The sequence below is a fragment of the Streptopelia decaocto genome (assembly GCF_964273445.1).
Source record: "Streptopelia decaocto genome assembly, chromosome: 2".
NCBI classification, from domain to species: domain Eukaryota; kingdom Metazoa; phylum Chordata; class Aves; order Columbiformes; family Columbidae; genus Streptopelia; species Streptopelia decaocto.
This window is the reverse complement of record NC_138655.1, coordinates 53,731,551-53,749,455: the sequence shown is the minus strand read 5'-3', so window position 1 is coordinate 53,749,455 and position 17,905 is coordinate 53,731,551. Positions and strand designations below refer to the sequence as shown.

The following is a 17,905-nucleotide window of genomic DNA, read 5'->3' as shown; positions in this document are numbered from 1 at the left end:
CAGAAAGTGCCACCAATACCCTGGATGAAAAGGTCCCAGATTCTCATGTACACACCAAAAATATTACCACACCTCATTAAAGGTGAGATTCTGGTCTTCCTTATACCACTGAAAATTGATGTTAAGGCCATAAAGTTCAATGATTCAAATTTCAAGGATGATTTTAGGTTGTCTCAGTTCATGCTGATACTAAGACACATGAAGTCTGGTCCTCAGTACGCATACAGTCAATATGAACTGTGCATTTCAGCCTAAACCAAAAATATCAGGGAAAAATGCATGGGTATGAGTATGGGCATTTCACTACTTTTCCTGTCAGTTTGCTAACGTGCAGAGGAAAGGGATTAATCTCTTAGTCATGAAATTTGACAACTTTTGTCTAATGTGTGATAAAATTGTACCGCAAAGCACCTTGGGATGCATGGCATGAAGCGTGGTATACAAGTGTAGGTACAGTATGTTGCTGTTGAAATGGCACCTGAAAATTACAAGGTGGCTAAGACACAAAAGACAGAAAAAGTGTAGGAAGTTGATTATGATTTTTTGGGTGGCTTATTTCAATTTTAGAAATAGGTTAGGAAAAAAGTATTTATTTATTTATTTTCTTTTTTTCCTGCAAACTGCAGAATTCCTTGTAACACAGCCTGTTAGTAATTAAGATGAAGGCAAAGTTATCAGATATCAGTGTCTTGTGCCATGAAAGCATCAATTCAATCCTTATGAATCTCTTTCTTGTGAGCTCCTTTGTTTTAGACTAATTTTACTCTCTCCATTTCTTTATCTCTTATAGCTGCATTGGTACTGTTTTTCTCTCTTTGGGAGTGATCTTTTAAGTTGTTTTAAATACAGTACTTTCAATCCCTTGTTTATATGGCACCTTAGGAACCACATATATTAATAGTTTTTTGCTTTGCCTTTCAGCACTGTGGCATGAACATTTCAGGCATAACAGTCCGCCGTTTTTCAAAGGTTTTGCTCCTCCAGATGCAGTGTGGAGTCTGTCCACCTTACATACTCCCACAGCTGCAGTTATTCTACTCTCCCCTTACTCTTTCCCACAGAGCTGTAAAACACTTATATTTTTCACTTTATTTACTAGTTATATGAGCTCATAGCATGGTATCTGGAAATCCAGCACAATATCTTTTCTGAGCTGAGACTCTTTTCTTTCTCCAATTTCAGAAATATGCACATCGCTGATACTAGACAAACACGACCTATAAGCATGCTCGGCAACTATAAATTTAGTCGCTGCTATGTAAAGTGTTGTCTTTTAATCCTGGGCTTTCACTTAGGCTATTAGGTGAAGCATGAAAGTTTTCCCTCAAGTGTAAGAGAATTTCCTCCTATCTGAAACTGAGAAGTCAGACTGTTGCCTTTTGCATCATTTAAAGAGTTTACTACTAATTATCAGTTGTTTGTTTGTTTTTCTTTTTTAAAACCAATTAGCTACAATGTTCTTAAATTGCATTAATAGTTCAAAGTTCTTTCTGTACATAAATTTGGAAATGGTGTGTTGTGGTCTTTCTAGCAGATTTTGAAAACTAAACTCAACCACTCACCAGATCTCTGCCCTTCCCAGCAGGTCACAGTGAAATGTTCCTTTAGTTCTAACTACAGGCTTAACCCTGCAGTCTAATACAACTTCTTTGGAGATTGGAAGACAGCAAGAGCAGGTATTAGTTGCAATTAAAACCCAGATTTTTTTTTTTTGTTAATGGCTATATTTGTCTACTGACTCAAGCATAGCTAATTTGATTTACCTCAGATAAAACACTAGTCCTATACAGATAGTCATAAACACATTTTGGGAGAGAGACCTGATCTGAATGCAACACCACTCATAAAAGGGCCCTAATTTTTTAACATGTAAGGTTACAAAAATGTTCATTTTCCACAGTGAAATAATGGGAAGATTTTCTGAGATGAGTAAGTGCAGGTTGTTGTAGTAGACCATAAAATACATATCTAACTAATTCAAGATTTTACAGACTTAGTACAAGCAAGGAATTTTTTTCCCCAGTGTGTGTCTGGTATCTGAATTACTTACTTATAGATTATTTCTTGTGGAAAAAGAAAGCTAACAAATAATTTAACATCGTTACCGTATAGCAAAGGATCACGAAAAAAAAAAAAAAAGAAGAAAAATCAGAAAACCCATTAACTAAAACTTAATAATCCACACAGGAAATCTCAAAGTTTTTCTCCTGATAATAGTACTTTTCTCCTTGCCCACCCACAAGGTCAGAAAGAATATCTACTGGATGATGTGTTGAATGAATGCTAAAGCACACCAAAAAATCTAACATCTCAGGCAGTTAAAAGGCACTGCAAATTTCATTTGCATGCAGATTATGACATTGTTACAGTCACTACTGCTACCTTCTTCCAGATTTACATAATGTATAAAAACGCACAAGTTCCTTCTCCAGGTTATCACACTGAAATGCCCTGTGCTAAATATTCTTTTACAATAACAAATTTTCAAGATCACCTTCCTAAAATTCTGCTTCTTATATGCTTCACTTTACTTTTATTTAAGCCTGTTTAACTTACAACTTAAGGGCAGGAATCAGTTAAGGGATCTTACATTTTTTACAGCGAAGAAAAAAGAGAAGAAAAATACTTGTAAAAATATCAATCAATGTAAAATGAGTAAATATATCGGCTTAAAATTGGTGTTTGAATTCTTGCTACTGTGTGCTGTTATATATTGACTTCCTATTAAAAAATAAATCTCCGTTTAGTTAAAAGTTAGTATGGGAAGGAGGTGTAAATGGGTACAAGCCACAAAGCGGTTAGAGTTACTTAAGCAGTGAAAATGCAATAGTGCCTCATGCTTATTGTTCTATCACTGTGCAGAAACCTCTCTCTTTTTGACATCAGACAATAGCAGGTTTCTCTAAATACCCACTGGAAATGCTTTAAACTTTAACTGTATGTTTTTAACCTACAGTTTTACTGTTTTATTTCCTTTCTGTGACACCTGATGCATAATAAACTATATACTCTAAGTGTCATGTTATCATTTTGCTGTTCAAAATACCATATCGCCTCTAAAACTTCACTTTGACAAGCATGTCAGAAACTGAGAGGTATTGTGAGAAGAAATGATAGCTGGTGGATGGCCAAAACGGTATTTTGTCTGATCTTCTGTATCATGAATAGTCTAATTAGGAAAAAATGTTACTTTTTAGAAGTGACATCTCCAGCTCTGAGATAAAATGGAAAAAAAAATGAGGGAAACTATTTCAATTGCGGCGATAATCAAATTCTTTTGTGTCACTCCAAATACATGCATAAACATTTCCTCACAAATCCACTTGTTAAAATTATTTCTCTCTTTTCTCCCCTGACTTGCACTATGCCAGTAGTAATCAAGCCTGGATAACTGTCCTTAGCATTCTCAATGTAGCCAAGCCTTCCACCCCTCCCCTGAGCATTAAACTCCAGCTTTTTGCATACTATTGTTTGTACTCTGAGAACTGTGACTTTCTAAATTACTTTAGCAATAAACTTTGATAAAGGGAAATGTTCTCACCTAAAATTGCAGTTGGCACAAATGGATCTGTCATACATCATAAGCAGGTCAATGCAGAAAAGGTAAAAAGAGAGAGAACAGTAAATGATTGATAAATGTTCCCGAGTTTTCTTTGAGAAAGCTACTGTAAGCAACCAGTGTGTTGCTTATATATGTATTAAATTTCTATGGCAAGAAAAATAATAACATAATTATATATGCTTTTTTAGGAAGAGGTCTATACAGGGTGGAAACCAAGAAAAAATCAGTTACCTGGGTAATAAGAATTAGGCACTGTTGTGCTCAATGTGTTAGTTTTCATTGTAAATGAAGATGGTGAAGATACAGCTGCAAAGAGAAACAAAGCCGGTTAGAGACAGCGAAGTGAAAGGTGGCTATTTAAGCTGAGTGATACAGTGTGATTCACTTGGAGTCTGTCGTGTTGTGTTTGTTGCACTGGAATCAGGACCTAAAGAAAACCAGGTGTGTCTAGTGAGTAAAATAGCTCATTGAATTTGATCCATTCTCTAAAAAGTAAAATCATCAGAGAAAGCATTTTGATTGGTGATGACAAATATACGTCTGAAATCACAAGATTAGACTGAATACTGATGCTTGAATAAAGACATCACAATGATAATGTGTGTTTTTGACAGAAGCTTCGATCATTAGTATGTTTACTTTATAATACTGCTCCTATAGTTCATTTCATAAATATGCTCCTATAGTTCATTTATTCCTCTCCTTTATTTTGATTTGTTCAGACAGGTGGATAATGTGCACACAGATACTATTATACCCTGAATTATAGTCTTTGTTTAACAATGGTTTTCAGGGAGTGATACACAGGCCAATGCTCACATTGGTATTTGATCATTTAACCATTTGTAAAACCTATGGCAAAGCCCAATGCAACAAATGAAGTTCGGTTAGTGCCCTGGTAGACAAAGATCATGTGAATTACCATTGTAAGCACAGATACATTCAACAGGTAGGAGTTAAAGACGTTTCACAGGATGTTCAGCCAAAGAGTCATGAAAAGCTGTTAAGCAAAGCTCATTGCAAATTCAGTCTTAGTTGCTTGTCTACACAGCTCGCATTCAGTCGGATCAGTGAACGTAAGCACATTCTGGATACCTATAGGCAAACTGATAGGAATTTGTGAAACAAAGGTAGCATTAAGGAAGATGGGGTCTACTGGATGGGAAGGAGTGAGATTTCTCCTGCTGGCTTTCATCCATCTTTGTTTAGGTTGATCTTCTAGGTCACACAGTTGCCAGCCCTTGTTATGATGGAACTATCTGAAAACTGGCTTAAATGATGCTGGCAGTTACTACTTATCCTATAAATGAATATATCTGAGACTACTTTCTTTGATTATGTCTCCTGAATCACTGGATGTAAAAAACAGAGTGCTACTCCTTTTGGGTATGGATGCAGAGATTATTTGAAGTTGGGGCTGCTGCAACTGATAAAACTGGCTAGACACAGAAAGTAGCAAGGATAACAAACTTTCATAGGAAATGGGAATGTTCTAAATCTCTTGAATACAAGGCCTTACACAAGGATTATTCCTGAAGACTATCAGACCACTTCTTCTAGTGACCACATTTCTTATGGCAAGTCTAATTAGAGGTTCTAGATGTCAAGTGTTACAAACTACTTGCTATGCCAACTATTTCAAATTGGTTTAAGGTGGTTTACATAAAGAGGATTTAGTCCCAGGAAATCACTGCAGTTTCTTTAGTTGTTGTGACCATTCAGTAACATCACTGGAAAACTATATCACGATGACGGAAAATGAAGTCAAACCTCTTGATCTCTTCAGAGAAATAAGCAATCTTATAAACTGCAATGGTATATTCTCACCAGAAAGGCAAGTCAGATTTTGGAAGATTTATTTTAAAGCAATTCCAGAAGAAACTCAAATGCAAATTAACATTGCAAATTCTGAGCCTAATGCTGCTGAGAGAAGTCTCACTATATAAACCTCACAGAGTGTTTGTACAATTGAGCTCATCAAAGATAAGTTCTTAAGCATATTATTAGCGAGTGGGAGTTGGGCCTCGCATACTGTCAGTACTTGAAACAAAATTCAATCTTTGACAAATTCTGAAGATGTTAGAAAACACTGGTATACAAGAAAAAAATGAGGTTGCTTAAGAACTACAAAAAAAAAGAATGTTTTTTGAACATTCTATTTTCTTTCTTTTTAGCAGTTATAAAAAACTACTGTTTTTCCTGGTCTTTGCTTAGTGCTAGCTCCCAGACAGGAGTGAGTCCTTGACTAAAATTCTAATACAGGAAATTTTATATCCCAAGTTTTAATTATTTTCAGGGTAGATCCAAGAAGATCCAGGATATAAGAGAATCTCTTATCAAATTGCAGAACAGATAATTCCACTGAGTTCTTCCTTTGTACAAGCAACAGAAAGAGCATCATCTAGAACTGGAAATAATAAGACAATCAGATCACCATTAAGTTATGACATTCAAAAATAAATTTTGCCTACCAGAAAAAAAAAATGAGCAGGAGGAGCATTTGAAGGACCTGGGAAAGCATAAGGGATATAAAATTTTAACATAATAGAGACTGGAGAAAGGTAAAACTACCGCTGTTTCAGTAATGTCTTTGCTCTTTTGCAGAAGAAAAGGATGGACAGAAAAAAGCTCAATTATCCTTATTATTTTTAAAGAAGTCTATTCTTGATGTCTGACTGTCTTGCTTATTCGAATAAACACTGTAATGTGCTGCACAGTGGGAAACTCTGGGTCCCATGGATTTTCCATGACTAAGTAATGAGGAATATTTTAAAAACCATTTACACCTTTCTTCGAACTTCCAAAAAAAAAAAAGAAAATAAAAGAAACTAAAAAACTTACATCTCCCATTTAGATTGTGAGTGTCCATGAAAGAGAAAGCTTCATCACAGTTGGTGCCTTGCTCGGTGTAGCTTTTATCCATTGAATTCACCATCACTGTCATTTCCTGCCGTGTACTACTCAATGTCTCTTTCCGCTTTTTAGCCAATTTTCTTAAGAAATGAAGGATGAGAAAAAAATAGAAAAAAAAGCAACTCAGTGAGCAGACATAGTCTTCATCTTGACTAGATCAGTACTGTAGTTTGTAATCACATTATTAGGTAACATATTTATAATTATTCCTGCATTTCTGGAAACTTAAATGGATTTCACACTCAAGTCTTTCAACAGCATCTGGAAATGAAGGGATAGTTGCCAATGCCCTGACTTACAGTGAACAGCACCTTAATTCTTGGGGACCACCACTGAATTAAAGAGGACTAGTTAGCTGCAGAGGTTATGTGAGCTACTGCATCAGAGGCTACATCTGTTTAAATACATAAATAAAAATGAGAGGAAAGAAGATTTCACTGGAACTGATGGATCAGTAACAATTTTCACTTCACATATGTAGAACTGTCTGGAGCTGTTTCATTAAGACACCATATAATCCAGCTAACTGGTTTACACCATACTTTGTAGTATATTTTTGATCTCTTAGCACACTTGTACAAGCAACTGACATTTTAAATGGACTTGCATTCCTAAAGACTATTTTCTGTCACTCTTGATTTCAAGAGAATTAGTCACAATAGTTGCTTCTCAGCAGGAGTGGTCTGTTTGAGACAAGGTCTTGATTCTGATACTATAGTATTGATTCATTAAGTTATAGAACTGTTTTGGATGTATATACCTCTTTCTTCCAGGTCTATGTATTTCCATCTAAACTGAAATCTCTGTCTCCCCCAGAGTTATGCTTAGCTACCGTCACAAAATAACATGTCCCAAACTCTTGATTTTTCTGCCAAGCTCTGTGAGATTTTGTGACCCCGATGATAGTGGATCCCATGACCATTTGGCCTGTTTCCTCAGCCTGTGATTCTATCCTAGACCAAGCCTTTCTCCAAGTCCTTGCCTACAGCCTTCATTTAAATTGTCCAGATTCCTTCTCTACAGTATCTGCAAGGTATGGGTTTTACACAGGAAAAACTGCTCCACAGACTTTGATTTTTTCATATCTGTTCATTCAATAACTTTTCCTCTGTGGAAAACATAATGAGCCAGCTCATATCCATCTGCCAGAAAGACTATTTAGATATCTTCAACTGGAACTTACAGGAACTTACTATCTCAGCTATGCTTCCTTTCACTTCTAGAGGCCTTCTGCATCAAGCATAACCAGCTTGTGCTAACTCTCAAATCCTTTCGCTTTGTCAACTCTCATTCAGTATGAAAAAATTATTCCCAACACAGGCAAAAATTTTATATCAGCCTCCACTAAATTTTCAAGCAAGCACATGTTTGTCTCCCCTCATGTTGCATGGGAGGAGTTTTCAGTCTACCTATGCTCCTATCTACCTGTTGTCTCTTATCTTACACCTAGATAACAAGCCATTTGGGCAGGAGATATGGTTGTGTTCTGTACCAATATAGTACCAAGCTCAGTATCTTAGTCCATGACTAAAGCTTGAAAGGCCTTTGAAACTAAAGCCTCGCTGTTAATAGAGTAATAGTAAGTGTAGGTGATATTGGGTTATTGCTTCAGGAAGGCATGCAGAAGCAGCTTTTCTTCACGAGACTGCACACTCACTAAAGTCAGAAAAAGGCAGTATATATTGGCCTTCCCTTGCGCACCAGTGGACCTGTGAATACTCTCTCTAAACACAAAACCATCAATCACTGTCAGTCACACAAGCTCAGCCCTTTCTCCAAGAAATCTTGCATGTGAACAATGTACTGGTGAACAGGTAACAACTCTTCCTTCACAGTGTTTAAAGAAAAATTACTAGGATAATTGACCTGGGCAGCATTAGAGTGATATTGATTCATATCTGAGTATCCAAAATGTGGTAAAATAGATGATACCAGCTACTCAGTGGGATTACAGAAAACCCATGCTCTGTAGGGTGCACATCTCAATCATTTGGTGTTACAGGGAATGTCTTTATTTTACAGTACAAACCGTATCCTACCGAAGAAAAGCCAGAGTTCTTGCTCATTGTACCAACAAAATGAAGCTCAAATTTTACAAAAAACTAATTTTCTTAAAGAAATTACACTAACATTTTCTCATTTCCTTTATTTTTTGCTTTTATGACAGTAACAACTGTACAGTAATTCTCAATCTGAATCTAATTCTGGAAATAGGTCTTGTGGGAAAAGTTCAAATCTGCAACAACTGTTACAGAAAGAGAGCGATACCAGCCAGACTTTTGTACTCTGAACAAAAACACCCACTGGACTTAGTCAAGTAAACTTTAGCTGACTATAACGTTTTTTACATCTGGAGTTTTCAGATATTGCAGAAAGTGCTGCAGTGCTGCAGTCTCTACAACTCATCCATCACTTGGATCTGTCAATCCCTGGAAGGCTCTAGCTATACAAGATTCAAGAAAGTCTTAAAACCACAGAACTTCACATCACCATCACCGCTCATGCTCTTCAATCTGAAGTAAATTTTTTGGGAAAAAAAAGACTTAAATATTTGATCATCTTCACTCTTGGAAAAGACACTTTGTAGCTACTCTCTGATTTTTCCTGCTTCTTAAAGGAAAAGAGATCTACAACCAAAGTTAAAAATGATAGAAGCTCCCATGATGATTACTGCAGGTGAAATTCTTTATGAAAGGGGGGAAAGCAAAAATGATTAGCTTATCACACTAATAATGTTAGCAACACTACATGAGGGAAGAGAATATACTATAACAGTTTCAGAAAAGAGAAGCCTGATATTCAGAACAATCTCAAGACTGAATAGGAACTGTTGGTATTTTAAGGTACAAAATACTGGGAGAAGTGAGCTGGTGTAATGGTAAAAATATGGAAAAATACAGAGCAGACAACCACATAGACTTCCCCCAATAAACTTGTGTGGGATTTTTGGTATTCTTCACTCTGTTTTGTTCTGATGATCAATAAAAATCAGCCTAGGAAAAATAATAAGCTAAAGGCTTCATCACACTCTCTCCCCATTTCAGTTCCCACCATGAAACTCTTAAATTCTGCATCTTCTCCTGTACAGACCCTCATAGTTGAATCACCTTGTAAAACTCCTGCAAGCCTTCCTTAGTACCATTTTCAAAATCCTCCTTCTCTGCGATTTCTCCTCCAAACCCTCCAATAAACCAACCCCACTAACTGTTAAGATGCTGCTATATAATCAGCCTCTATCTGGTTCATTTTCCATCTGTTTACCTGTATCCATTTTCTCTGTCCTGTCATGACTTAAATAACAAGTTCTTTGGGACTTAGCTGGCCTTTTCCTTTCATGTTTATATAGCACTAGGCACAAAGCATGAGGCACAATGGGACACCACCATAGTTACAGAAACGCAACAACAGTAAAAAAAAATAAAAAAAAAAAAGGGTGACTGGGGATGATAAATGGATCCATCTCAGGCTCTGAAAGAGATGTGCTTTCCATTTTGATTTAGGAATGGTGAGAAAAGCATATTTATTTGAATCAAGCAAAAGCACTCACTTCCTTCTTCCCAGTGAGTGGTGCTCCCCTTTTTGTACCAATATGCCTCACCTCTTCCATGCAAAGAAAGGAGAAACAAGATGCTGCTACTTTCCACAGCTCCAGCAACACACTATCATCACCAAGATATTAATAAACACAGTGAGACAGAATTAGTAATAGAGTTGCTAAAAGAATTGGGCTGATTTTTTTTCCTTTAATGAATTCAATGAATTATAGCACTACCTTTTTACACTTTGACCACTACACCCTTGAAAAAATCTAAACTACAACCAGAAAGATCGTTTGGTAAAATAATAGATGTTTTAAAAGATACAATACAAATGGTAGGAGTAAATGGTCATTTTTCACAAGAGAAATTAATTACTAGGGGGTATAATGTAAAAATGCATGTTGGGATTTATGCTATTAGACATACACACAAAGATATAGAAAAGGGGTGAACTGCAGGTTCATAATGTTTTTGGAAAACAGGCAATTTTTAAATGGTAGTTCAAAATTGGAAACAGTTAAAAAGTTTGAAATTGATTTAATGAGGCAGACTGTATATTCACTTGAGATAAAATTCAGTTTTGACAGATATAAAGTAATGCATATGGGAAAAAAAACCACAATTATATACACACAATATGGGGTCTAAATGACTTCATAAACAACAGAAGAAGAAATGTGGTAGTCACTGATTCTTTGAAGACAACGGCTCAGTGCAAAAAGAAATCAGAAATTATTAGGTAAGGAACAGAGAGCGAAATGGAAAATGTCATTAAGCAACTGTATAGATCTACAGAGGTCCCACATTTTGAACACTGCATGGAGTTCTGCCATGTGCCTATCCAAAAAATATAAAAGTAAATACTTTCACACAAACCAGATAGTTATGGAACACATTACCACAGGACTCTAGAAGTACCAAAAGTAAATACTGATTTTAAAAAAACAGTTAATGGCTCAGCAGAGGGCAGTGAATGCATTAGCTTATCTTAGTTCTGTTCCTGTATTTGTCTAAAATTTTGTCACTGGCCACTGTCATAGACATGACGTTAAGTCTGGTGGAGTTTTAGTCCAAAATTTGATGTAATTTTTTATTATATTAACAAATTCTGCACAGGTTATGCAGGAAAGAGGATGTAAACACCTTATTTGCTTTTGTAACACTTAGAATAACTCACCTTTTTGCATTGTTTAGGCTACTTATGATATACCAGGCAGGAATAATTAACTCAGAAAGCAATTAGTTTGCCCATCTATTTTGGCTGCTTGTGATATGCTGAAAGAAGACTCATAATTATTTTGGGGAAAATACTTTAATCTGAAATCATTTAATGAGCATCACTGATTCAGTGACACTCAGTCTGAAGATGTAATTTAATAAAAGCTCTCCACAAGAAGCATGTAAGAAATTCTGCAAGTGTAACTGACATAATACCTGTTTATTTTTTTTAATAGATTTTTCATACTTTGTAATTATTTTTATTTAACAACAAAACAGTCCTTGTCTATAACTGTGATTGTTTTCCTGTCTTCAGAAATAGGTTCTCTAACCAGGCACAAAAACACACATCATGCATAACATAATCACATGTGTATGATGGAATTCAGATTTAGCCTACCACCTCTGGTTTGCAACAGTACACATTTGGTAACATTAAGTATTACTCTACTCTACTCTACATTAGGAAAATCAAAATACCACTACAAAATACTACTTTGTATTTTTTAGGGTATACTTTTAGGGCATGCCTTGAAACTCTAATGCTTCATCTGAATTCTTTGTTACTTTTCATTGTTAAAAAGTCCTCGTAATAACTAGTTTTAGCAACCTGAGTATCTAATCCTATTCAAGCAAAATGGTAAATTAATTTAGGTGTTACTAAATTACAATCATGATAAGCAACTAATACTATTATTCTGCTTTATATTTTTTATCAAAACCACAACACTCTGCACAGAAGAATTTCTATCTCCTCTGAATGGACTGAGACACAAATATGAAGCAAACGAAATCAAGTGAGGAAGTGAAATAGAAATAGTATGGCATTAGTGATAGTGAAGTTATGCTCAGGGCAAACTTCTGTCATTCAATTTCACATTTATATGCTTTATATTGAAATGTAATAAGCTCAAGAATGCAATTTCACAGTGACATTAAACTGTATACTGTCAACACTCTATCAGACAGGAAATAAGGAAGTATTTTTAAAGGCACTACATTTTGCAGCCAGAACTGGTGAACACTTAATAAGATGCCTTACAAGTCATCCTCACTTCAGGAACTGGCATTTCTAGAGAACAACCACAGGGAAAGGAACTGTCAAGGGAACTAAAAAAGAAAAAGGTAAACATGATCCCACTGAATTGTGTTGGTCCTGGCTTAGGATCATTTATGCAAACCTGTACTTGATTATAAAATTATTTTTTGTCCTAAGAAGTCCGACATATATTTTGTATTGACAACACAACAAAATAAAGCTACAACAATATGGAAGTCTGATGTAGAGACTATGAATATTTGACTACAACCAAGGGTGCATAAGCCCTTTTACCTGACTTTACAAAGCAGTGGTTTATTATAATTTCTTTTAGGTGCTTTGTATTTGTTTTCATTATCAACTTCCTGCTTCAGAGCAAATGCTAACATTATTCATTTCATTTTTATCATGCTCTTACATTCTCTGATAAAGACAAGAAAAGGAACTTCACAAAAATGCTGTGATGCTGCTTGAATTTTGAAGAGTGTTTCTGAAACCATAGGATTTAATCTTCCTCCCTTTCATTCACCGTGGCTTTCATTTTTGCCAAAGCAACATTACAAGCTCTTTCAGTAAAACAAAAACGAGTACTGGGAGGCCAATGTGGCATCCCAAAACTAGCAGGACTGGCTAGAAAGGGAGAAAGAAATACAAGTAGAAGGGTGAGGGGGGGAAGATTCCTTTAACTTAGAGAGTTTGAAAAATTGAGTACAAACTTTTAAAATGAAGGTGGAAGCTAACAAAAATTGGGTTAATATTTACCAGCATAAATAAAAAGTCTCAAATTTCTATGTGTTTAACTTGCCCTTTTGCCCATTGCACATTAGAATTTTAATAGTCTTTTTACACTTTGTTGTTATTAGTAGATTGATTCATTAGCATCACAAGATGAAAGCAAAAAGAAAAGTTATTTGGCAACATTCCATTTTCAAAATATGAGTGGTAGCTCACAGGTGAAGTGTGGCACCACTTAAGAAACAGTGGATCAGAAGAGAGAGATAGAAAATATGGAGAGGAATGGGTAATGAGAAGGAAGATTTTAGATTTGTTTTTGAGATTTGCTTATCGTGACATAATTAAAAACTCTGCTTATTTGTTTCTCAGCTTCTGCTTTGTATGAACTCATACATCAGGTTACCTGAGTTTCTGCAAGTGAGGGTTATAGCATGAAACCCAAGAACACCTCAGGTCAAAGGAGGCATCACCTGATTTTCTTCATTGATGCAGTGGCTGATGGGAAAATTGGTGACTGACAGTGTAAAAACTGGAGCTACGTGGTGCATTAGAATAATTTGACAACATTTATCTGAAATGGGACGATTCTTATCTTAGCTCACAGAGAAAGTTAATTGTGTGGTTACAGTTTAGTTCTTGTTTGTCCACCTAAGAAGGCCTTGATGCATTTTGCATGGTTGACAGGCTATTCTGGAACAGCTCTAGGCTATGACAGTAAGAAGGAATTTGAGAAGCCTTGGCAGGGCTATATGCCTGCAAAGCTCCTGGCTGCATTATTTTTGGATCAAATTAGTCACTGGTCTTGTCTTCAGAAAAATGCACCCATACACTTCAAAAAGAAAATGCAACACCCGACCACCCCCTGCCCCCAACCACAGAATAGAACAGTAATGAGATGTGAGCAGCAATATTTTTCAAAATTTACCATTATTTAATTTTACCATGACCTGGATTATTAAAAGTAATGAACTGGACAACAAAATGTTCCATTCTACCCAACTGAACTGAGGAACAAAAAGGAAAAGACATAAATTCTCCGAATTTGTTTCAACATTTAACAATTTCGTGATATAAATTTAAATTTCTATTTTGATTCTTACGATCCCCAAATTAATCAAGAAAATAGTGAATACCATGTCTAATTGACCTATAAGTCCTCCTGAATTGTATAAGAAAAACACACAGAATCTTCTGAACCTTCCCTGGACGCAACTTGAGGGCACTTCCTCTTGTCCTATCCCTTGTTACTTGGGAGAAGAGACCAACCCCCTCCATGCTACAACCTCCTTTCAGGTAGTTGTAGACAGTGATAAGGTCTCCCCTCAGCCTCCTTTTCTCCAGGCTGAACAGCCCCAGCTCCTTCAACTGCTCCTCATCAGACTTGTGCTCCAGACCCCTCACCATCTTCGTCACCCTTTTCTGAACTCTCTCCAGCACCTCACTTAGATGAAGGAAAGATGTGTATGTCATATCAGGCCTACAGAGATACATATTTCCTTCTTATTATTGTGTAGGTGGTATTAAAGACTCTGCACATAGTACAAGAGTACTGTATTTATAACGTATTGTTTAAAGGATGCATTTTGCATTTGACATTGCAAGTCTTCCTCTTTGTCTCAACAGCTTTTCTTTCTCTTCTTTCCCCTCCATCATACTATCATATTATCTGAATAAAGAACTGAACAGACAACACTGGGGCCTATTCAGGAGGAGGTGGCTGTGTGATGTGTAGTGCCAGACAACATGAACATGAAAGCTTTTCACAGAAATACATTCACGACACATTTCGAAATTCTCTTCCTGAAACTAATTACCATTTTAGAAAAGGCTGGCTAATGATGAAAGAAAATACTTTCTTATCCCCTGGCTGTCAGTTTTAAGCAGAGCCTCAAACTCCCAAGGGTGGTGTGAACCATAGGCACCCAGAATCCCTCTGTTTTTACAGACACAAAAGGTGGTGTTAAACTGATGCAAATTTTTTCTGGGATGATTTTCCACACACCCATTTTTCACCACATTTTCAGACATGTTCTCAGTGTGAGGAATTACAGAGCTGTAGGGCAGATGTATCTATTATGTGGTAGTTTCATCATCCTCCCTGCCCACTAGTCTCTCTCTTTGAGATTTGCTCCTTAAGAAAGGCCTGGCAATTATCTTTCTTTAAATGTAAATTTGCCACATGAGCAGTTCCTTCCACAAATAGAAAATCCCCAGCCCCACAGTACATCACTACCTGGGACTGACCCGGGTATTTTCTACGTGAAATAACCCGTTATTTCGCTATGGCATCTGAAAGTTTGTCTTGCAAGACCTAGAAGAGGAAGCAGATTCCCAGATTTCTATGGAGTCTCACAAGTTACTTCTAGGCTTGCATAGACTCAAGTTAATAGAAAGCAATAGTAACTGTGACAGTTTTAAATATAGGAAATATTTTTCCTTCAAGTTATTTAGGTCTCTGCATAGGTCTCTTGCTGGACAGAAACTGAGGCATTTGATTTAACAGCGTAAGAATATAAAATAGAGTCAAATTAAATTGTTTAAAGTTCTCAAAAAATTGCTTAAAGGAATTAGCTTTAGCATATTTGTTATTCAAATACATGTAAATATATTGTCTATATTGTATATATTATACAAATATTAGCATATATGTAAATATATGACTAAATATACGTATTGGTGTAGTGCAGAACCAAAAGCAAAGGTTTGGATAGGTTTAATCTAATCCTACTCATTCATTGGCTTGCTGCTCCCCAGTGACAGGATACAAAACAGCCAAAGGCTTTTTGCTGATGAAAAATTTTGTTGTACAAGTACAGATGTTCTGATAGAGCATCCTGACCCAGCTCCTATGCAGGTCATGCAGTGGGAGGTACTTCTTCAGTTCCTGGGTATGTTGCCTTCTACACGAGACAGTGCTCCTTTACCCACACTGACTTCCAAACAACAGTCCTACACTTTCTCACTTGAATAGATAAATTTTTGCCTCTTCGTATCCCAATGCAAACAGCAGCCTGTACAAGATACTTGCTGGTAGTGCTGGTACTGAGCATTCACAAACACGAACATGATTTTTTCTGCACTACCTACATTCCTTCTACATAATGTGCCTTTCAGTTTTTCAAGCAGTTATTTCCCTGAATCCATTTTCCCTCCTCCAAAACTTTTTAAATATTCAATAGACCTCAGCAGTTCCAAATATCCAACTGCATAGGTTTTAATCAGCCTTTTAGAGGAGTCTATCTTCCTTCTCTTCCACAAATAAAAAAAAAATTGTCTTGACAAAAGTCACTGACGAAAAACTCAGAACAGGCAATACTCAGTCATGTAAGAACGAAACTCTTTTTCTCCTAAGGGGCTTCTGAAATTGGGCCATCCCCTTAAGGCGGGAGAATAACTAGTGGGATGCACGAAGATATACCCAGAGCATAGTGTTCTTGGTAGTGCATTAATTTAATAGCGCTCTGTGCTCACTGAGGGAAAGAAGGCACTGCTGCTTAGCACATAGCTTGTAAACCCTTCAAATGCTCTCCCAAGCCGTGTGTATATCATCTAATTGGCAGCGGAACTGCAGTGGCAGATGGACTGCGGGTAATCCAGCGCTGTGACTGCAGGAGTAAGTGGTCCAGCTGAGACCTTGTGAGGCTGATACTACTTGGTCAGTCTAAGATGCAAGTGCACCCCCAGTCCAACCTTATCGCATGGAGAGGAATGGGGCTTCTGGGAGAAACTGTCACCTGTCCCCTTTATAAACAGATAACGAATATGTCCAGCTACTACATTTCTCTTAGTAACTACATGTGTTGTGGTCTTATGTCCTACATTCAGTGGCTCATAATGAAGATGTTAATATGAGATTTGTATGGCAAGAAAGGTTGGCTAATCCACTTTAGGGTCTTTTTATACAACTATGGAAAGGGCAGCTGATAAAGCCACATTCCACGCTGGCTTTAGGTGAGAATACTTCAAATATATATATTTAGATCCCTTCATTTCTAATTCTGGCAAACTTGAACCTATTAACACCAAAGGCTTTTCTTAATTAAATGATGTAAGAAAGGTGTCAAGGAAAGCTTCTCTAAATCTTTCTAATACAGTTTCATCTGAAAAAAAAGAGTGTTATTGCCACAATAACTGTAACATTTGAAAATAATGTTAATTAATGACTTCATATCACACGCGATTTTCACTTGGAGCTTTGCCACCCACAGCAGTATGATAATCCAAGGAGTGAAAAATCAAAATTTTTCATGGAACCACTCTACCTGTGTCTACACCTCTATCACAGAAACACAAAGAGAAAATTAATGCCTTGTACTTTTTCTCAAAAGTAATCCTCAATTCCGTGAAAATACACTTTTAAAGACAGAAAGACATCTTTTATCCTTGGAAAAGGAAAAATCTGAAACTTCTGATCAGAGCTTGTATGACAGAATTCCTTTCAAGCAAACAGAGTAAAATCTATCACTAACGTCATAGTCCTTCCCCGATGAACTAATCCATTACAAGAACACTGTATGTATTAACATGAGTTGCTAGGCACTGTGCTATTCTTCAGAAGGCAACAACCCTAAACTACTAAAATACTACTACATCGTTAAAAGTATCAGTCAGCTGGAATTTGCAATTATAACTGTAACGATAGCTGCTGTTCTTACAATACACAGCCCAGTACTTCAAATACATTGGAATATTACAGTTTACAGTAGTGATGTAATACAGGAAATATACTGAGTTTTATAGAGATACATGGACCTGTCTGAAGCGTTGGAGGGAGGAGGCAATGAAATCAGAAACAGAACTAACAGGCTTTTGTGTTGGAAATAACAAACTATTCCTTTGCACTCCTAATAATAACAAACGATTATGAGGTTTCTAAGCTATAATGTGGTAGTGCTATAA

General features: G+C 36.4%; 1 protein-coding gene across 8 annotated transcripts in view; it reads right to left on the bottom strand.

Annotated features, from left to right (window-relative positions):
- Positions 1-17,905, bottom strand: part of PTPRM (protein tyrosine phosphatase receptor type M) — a 470,229-nt gene that overhangs the window by 93,224 nt on the left and 359,100 nt on the right. For 4 of the 8 annotated variants that reach the window (XM_082045023.1, XM_082045025.1, XM_082045027.1 and 1 more), the window contains 3 exons: positions 6,404-6,555; positions 3,794-3,868; positions 3,542-3,568 (listed from right to left, as the gene is read on the bottom strand). In XM_082045023.1, the coding sequence (XP_081901149.1) occupies positions 3,542-3,568; positions 3,794-3,868; positions 6,404-6,555 (254 nt within the window). The remainder of the gene's footprint in view (positions 1-3,541; positions 3,569-3,793; positions 3,869-6,403; positions 6,556-17,905) is intronic. The other 4 variants (XM_082045024.1, XM_082045026.1, XM_082045030.1 and 1 more) reach the window with 2 other exon arrangements.